This window comes from Chionomys nivalis, chromosome 11 (genome assembly GCF_950005125.1).
Source record: "Chionomys nivalis chromosome 11, mChiNiv1.1, whole genome shotgun sequence".
NCBI lineage: Eukaryota > Metazoa > Chordata > Mammalia > Rodentia > Cricetidae > Chionomys > Chionomys nivalis.
In genome coordinates, this window is record NC_080096.1 from 56,655,096 (window position 1) to 56,661,923 (window position 6,828).

At 42.4% G+C, this 6,828-nt stretch overlaps 1 protein-coding gene across 1 annotated transcript; it reads left to right on the forward strand.

Moving 5' to 3' along the window:
* Positions 1–6,190: 6,190 nt before the first annotated feature.
* LOC130883752 (interferon alpha-12-like) lies at positions 6,191–6,763 on the forward strand. Its single transcript, XM_057784514.1, has one exon. The coding sequence runs from the start codon at positions 6,191–6,193 to the stop codon at positions 6,761–6,763; it is 573 nt and encodes a 190-aa protein (XP_057640497.1).
* Positions 6,764–6,828: the final 65 nt, after the last annotated feature.

A 6,828-nucleotide genomic window follows, 5' to 3' on the forward strand; every position in this document is an offset into this window, starting at 1 on the left:
CAAGCCGACAGCCAACATCAAATTAAATGGAGAGAAACTCAAAGCAATCCCACTAAAATCAGGAACAAGACAAGACTGTCCACTCTCTCCATATCTATTCAATATACTACTTGATGTTCTAGCTAGAGCAATAAGACAACAAAAGGAGATCAAAGGGATACAAATTGGAAAGAAAGAAGTCAAACATTTGCTCTTTGCAGATGATATGATAGTATACATCAGTAACTACAAAAACTCTTCCATGGAATTCCTATAGCTGATAAATACCTTTAATAATATACAATATAATATAATATATAATACCTTTAATATACAATACAATATAATATATAATAATACAAGATTAACTCAAAATATTAGTAGCCCTCCTACATATAAATGATAAACAGGTTGAGAAAGAAATCAGAGAAACATCACCATTCACAATAGCCACAAATAACATTAGATATCTTGGGGTAACACTAACCAAAGAAATAAAAGACCTGTTTGATAAGAGCTTAAGGTCTTTGAAGAAAGGAACTGAAGATAACAGAAAATGTTAAGATCTCCTATGCTCTTGGATAGGTAGAATCAATATAATAAAAATGACTATCCTACCCAAATCAATCTATAGATTCAATGAAATTCCCATCAAAATCCCAACACAATTCTTCACAGACCTCGAAAGAACAATAATCAACTTCATATTAAAAAAAAAACACTCAGGATAGCCAAAACAATCCTGTACAATAAAGGAACTTCTAGAGACATCACCATCTCTGACATCAAGCTGTATTATAGAGCTACAGAAATGAAAACTACTTCATATTGACATAAAAACAGACAGGTTGACCAATGGAATCAAATTGAGGGCCCAGATATTAATCCACACACCCATGAACACCCGAGTTTTGACAAGGAAGTTAAAATTATACAATGGAAAAAAGAAAGCATCTTCAACAAGTGGTGCTGGAAAGACTGGATGTCAACATGTAGAAGAATTTGAATATATCCATATCTATCACTATGCACAAAATTCAAGTCTAAATTGATTAAAGCTCTCAATATAAATCCAACCACACTAAACCTAATAGAAGAGAAATTTGGAAGTAACCTTCAATGCATGGGCACAGAAGACCACTTCCTTCATAAAACACCAGTAGCAAAGACACTGAGAGCAACAATAAATAAATGGACCTCCTGAAACTAAGAAGCTTCTGTAAAGCAAAGGACACAGTCAATAAGACAAACAGGCAGCCTACCAAATGGGAAAAGATCTTCACCAACCCCATATCAGACAGTGGACTGAACTTCAAAATATATAAAGAATTCAAGAAATTAGACATCAAAATACTAAATAATCCAGATAAAAATGGGGTACAGAACTAAACAGAGAATCTCAACAGAAGAAGTTCAAATGGCCAAATGACACTTAAGGAAATGTTCAACATCCTTATCCATCAGGGAAATGCAAATTAAAACGACTCTGAGATATAATCTTATACCTGTCAAAATGGCTAAGATCAAAAACACCAATGATAGTTTATGCTGGCCTGGATGTGGAGTAAGGGGAACGCTCCTCCATTGTTGGTGGGAATGCAAACTTATCCAACCACTCTGGAAATCAGTATGTCAGGTTCCCAGAAAACTGGAAATCAACCTACCTCAGGACCTAGCAATACCACTCTTGAGCATATACCCAAAGGATGCTCAATCATATGATAAAAACAGTTTTTCAATTAAGTTCAAAGCAGCATTATTTGTAATAGCCAGAACCTGGAAACAACCTAGATGCCCCTCAACCAAAGAATGCATAAAGAAAATGTGGCACATTTACACAATGGAGCAATACTCGGTGGTAAAAAGCAATAACATCTTGAAATTTGCATGTAAATGGATGGAACTAGATGAAACCATATTGAGTGAGTTTACCCAGACCCAGAAAGATGAACAATGGTATGACTTATTTATTAGTGGATTCTAGCTGTAAAGCAAAGGATAAAGAGCCATGACCCTAGAGAGGCTAAATAACAAGGAGAACCCTAGGAGAAACATACATAAATCCTCCTGGGAAGGGGAAATAGACAAGATATCCTGAGAAAACTGGGAGCATGGGGGTGGGGGAGACAAGGGAGTGCAGAAGTGGAGGGGGAGAAGAGAAGAGGAGGAGGGAGGAGAACTTGAGGGATGGGATAGTCAAGATGGGGGAAGAACAGAGATGAGAACAAGGAAAGAGATATCTTGATTGAGGAAGCCATTATGGGACTAGTAAGAAACCTGACACTAGAGAAATTTCCAGGATTCCACAAGGATGACCCCAGCTAAGACCCTAAGCAATAGAGGAGAGGGGGCCTGAACTGGCCTTCCCTGTAGTCAGACTAATGAATATCTTAAATATCACCACAGAACCTTATTCAGTTACTGGGAAACAGAGGCAGAAAACCACATCGGAGCACTGGACTGAGCTCCCAGAGTCCAGTGGGAGGGGTGTGAATATGAGCAAAAAGGTCAAGACCATGGTGGGCACACCCACTGAAACAGTCTACCTGAACTAATGGGAGCTCACCACTCCAGCCAGACAGGGAAGGAGCCAGCATAGAATCAAACTAGGCCCTCGGGATGTGGGTGACGGTTGTGTGGCTGGGAGAGACTGCACAGCAGGGCCACTGAAGGTGGCACCAGAATTTATCCCTACTGTTTGCACTGGCTTTTTGGAACCCATACTTTTTAGAGGGATGACTTGCTCAGTCTAGATACAGTAGCGAGAGCCTTGGTCCTTCCTTAAAGCAATGTGCCTTTCACTCTTTGAGGAGTGGATGGGAAGTGGGGTTGAGGGGAAAGTGAAAGGAACAAGAGGAGCAAAGGGAACTGTGATTGGTATGTGAAATGAAAAAGGTTTTTTTTTCCTCAAATAAAATAAGAAATGAAAAAAAGTACCCAAATCTGTCATATCACGTTGAGGCAGGACCAAGGGCCTGTCCCCTGTATCTAGGCTGAGCAAGTATCTCTCCATAGGAAATGGACTCCAAAAAGCCAGTTCATGCACTAGGGATAAGTCACTGCAAGTGGCCCCCCAAACTGCCCAAGTAATCTGGAGTTTGCTTACTGCTGCCCATTGTGCATGGGTAAACAGCCATCGAGTAGAAAAATGTCAGCATCTCAGGGCTTCCATTACTGAGGATACCTGAATCTCCCTCTGCAAGCAGTCATGAGAGCAAAGAGCTCCTCAGCTAGGGGTGGGATTTCCTAACATCCTCCCTGCTTAAAACTGGGGTCTTGTCTGTCTTGGTCATATTCAGACTTTGTGCGTGCAGTCACAGCTCTATCAGCAGGTACAGGCAATTGCTCCATTGCGCCAACACCACTGATTGGCTGCAGTCATCAACTGTCTCTGGGCATTGCCATCTTCCTCTGACCTCTTGTGTAATGACCGCTGACCCTCAGGATCCAGGAAAGCCAGACTGACCATGTCTCAGTCACCTGTTCTCTGTCCATTGACCACTTGTGCGTGTCTGTGCTCATCCGTCTATTGCAAGAGGAAGGTTCTCTGGAGGACGGAGAGATGCACTTGTCCTCTGTGAGGAGTAGAATGATGTAAGAAACCAGGCAGGGAGACACCATGGCCATTGCTCTTCTCCTACAGTCCTGCTACCTACGGCTTCCTGTTTCCATAGTGTGTTAAGACTGATGTTGTCTAGAAGGAAATTATTGAAGTTTTGATTGGGGTCGCATTGACTCTGCAGATAACTTTCAAAATTGAACTCAGTTTTATGTAAAATTATTTTATTTTATTGCTGTTGAGGTTTCAATTTGAACATTATTAACACTGTTGTTACTGTTTCCCCACTGGGATGACATCACTTCCTTTCTTCTACTTTATTTCAAGTTATATTGCATTTTCAGTTCAATCCTACAAGCAACGTCAGTATCTTCTCTCTAGGAAACTGAAAAAAAGAAATAAAACATTCAATGCCATGACATTTCAAAAGAAATGACATCCACCATGAAGCCAACATCAGAATGGAAAAATTAAATGAGAAATTCTGCTAATTGTCAGTACTGAAGCTATTCTGTTTGATAGAATACCTCAAAGCTCTCCGCTGTTCAGATTTCAACTGGACAGACAGAGATAGTGTCTTTTCATTTTACTACTAAAGTCAAATCTGGTGAATATCTGTTCAAAACTTTCAAATAACTCACAGCCAACCAGAGGCACTGCTGTCGGTGTCCTCTGCTCTGTATTTCCACCTAATAACTTCAGGCACAACAAACACTCAGGGATTAAATATTGATCATAAAAAATAACTTTTGGAAAAACAACAAATCCTTATCTATTAGAAATGTCCTCAGGACAAACTGGAATGTCTACACATCCCTACAGACCACAGAGTCTTCTGCTATTAACATCTGGGGATCCTTGACAATTTGACCCCTGGCAATGTGGTCACTGCTAAAAACAAAAGCTTTGCTAGTGAATCCACTAGAACCAGAGCAGTGATCCTCTAGGATTTGTGATGCTGAAAACCAAGTAAACATCACATTGTGTGTGAGCACTGAAGTCATCAAGATACAGTGAACACACTCAGGGAGTGGGGTTCAGGAAGAGGGCTGAAAACACTGTGCCTCTGTTCAGCAGGGAGTGTGAGTAGACTCGAGCACCACTGAATAAGTCACAGGCACCTAGGCAAATACCAGCAGCTGGCATCAGAGCTGTAAACTCATACACACCAGGAAAAATACCTCATTCAATATAGGCATAACTGTTACTGGTTGAAGAACACTCAGTGCACTAATGATGGACAGAAAAGAGATGTCTACACTGATCCCGACATTGAAGGAACTGTGAAGAACAACCCCATGACCTAAAAATGTGGTTCATAAGAGGGATGGAGAGGGAGAGAAATATCAGAGAAGCTCCATTTGCGGCGCGCAACTCTGCCAGCAGAGAAGACGACCACAACAGGATTCTTCTTGGAACGTACTTTATTGGAGTGCAGAAAACTGAAGATAAGATGGAGGCGAAAAGACCCCCCGACCGCGCGGGGAATATATATTATACAGTGCCTGGTCCGCCTATGATGTGTCATTGCTTGATTGGCTCGGACCACACTGATGCAATTGCGTGAGCAAGACGTGTGAGCAATTGATAGGTGGATTCAAACCACTCTTGGGCCGGTAGCGAGCGTGCGCAGAAGTTGTACTAGGGACCCTAGCAAATGGCGGCAACGGGCTTAGTGCCAGACCCTGAGAACATGACAACTGACAGCGCCGAGGTGCGCAAAGCGCCTGGCATGCAGAGCGCCGTGGAGCGCTACATCGGAACATGACAGCTGACAGCGCCGTGGTGCGCAGAGCGCCTTGGCGCGCTACATCCATTCACTGTATAAGTCACGATGGCAGCAGCACAGCAAAACCCCACCTGTTCTTCATTCAGATGAAAGCTCTTCTAGAGCACTAACCAGCTAAAGAACCCACAGCTGAGGCAACATCCCGTAAATCATAGGGACAGAGATGGAACAGTGCAAAGAATAAGGCTGAAACTTTTAGCACAAAGTTGGATATTATAAACTCCCTCCAAGCTCACCCCCATATCCGCGCATTTTTTTCTAGTCAGTAATGGGCAGACATTCCATGGATATAAGCAAAACATGGCATATAACTCATTTCTTAAACTCTTAATGAACATATATAAGATTTGATCAGTACCATTGCATCAAACATCACTATTGTAAACTAAGAAAAAATAATTTGCAGCAAAATTTACATTACAAATTTAATAACTATGCTAAGAAGTAAAAATGACCCACAAAACTCAATTGCAGTATTGAATTGAAGAACTTTTCAGTACAATTATTAGAAGAAAGTGTCATTCTTTACATGTGAGTAACTTCAAACATATAAGGTATATCTGTGCTGAAAATTGTCAAAACAATCTTTTAGGAATATAGTCTAAAGAAGCTTTGTTGGGGGGAACAGTGAAGAAGGAAACAAAATGGAAACAAAAAATGGCTAAAAATGGACGGATACAAGCAGAGAATGACTTAAAGAAAGTGAAAAGGATGTGGGAAGATAATGGGAGGGTATTCAGAAAGTGGAAACTAGAGCTTTCTCTTATTTAAGACACATAAACACAGGATGGTCTTCAGAGAACCTAGAGGGGAAGGTTCAGGACCAACAGCCCAGAGGACCAACAGCATCTGCAACATCCACAATGGCCAGACCCTGTGCTCTCCTGATGGCCTTGGTGCTGATGAGCTGCTGGTCAACCTGCTCTCTGGGATGTGACCTGCCTCCGACTCATAACCTCAGGAACAAAGGAGCCTTGACAATCCTGGCACAAATGAGGAGACTCTCCCCTCTCTCCTGCCTGAAGGACAGAAAGGACTTTGCATTCCCTCTGGAGAAGGTGGATGTCCAGCAGATCCAGAAGGCTCAAGCCATCCCTGTCCTCCAGGAGCTGACCCAGCAGATCCTCATCCTCTTCAACTCAAAGGACTCATCTGCTGCTTGGGAGACAACCCTCCTAGACACATTCTGCACAGGCCTCCACCAGCAGATCAATGACCTGCAGGCCTGTCTGATGCAGCAGGTGAGGGTGCAGGAACCTCCCCTCACCCAGGAAGACTCCCTGGTGGCTGTGAGGAAATACTTCCACAGGATCACTGTCTATCTAAGAGAGAAGAAACACAGCCCCTGTGCCTGGGAGGTGGTCAGAGCAGAAATCTGGAGAACCCTGTCTTCCTCAACCAAGTTGCTGTCAAGATTGAGTGGGGAGAAGGAGTAAGTCTTGAGCCAAAGTGGAGGGGACTCTCCTGGAGTAGGACCTTGCACCTCTCTGCTCAAAATCTG

Excerpts from the sequence above, each read along its gene's own strand:
- LOC130883752 (XM_057784514.1), top strand. The coding sequence starts at position 6,191 with ATGGCCAGACCCTGTGCTCTCCTGATGGCCTTGGTGCTGATGAGCTGC.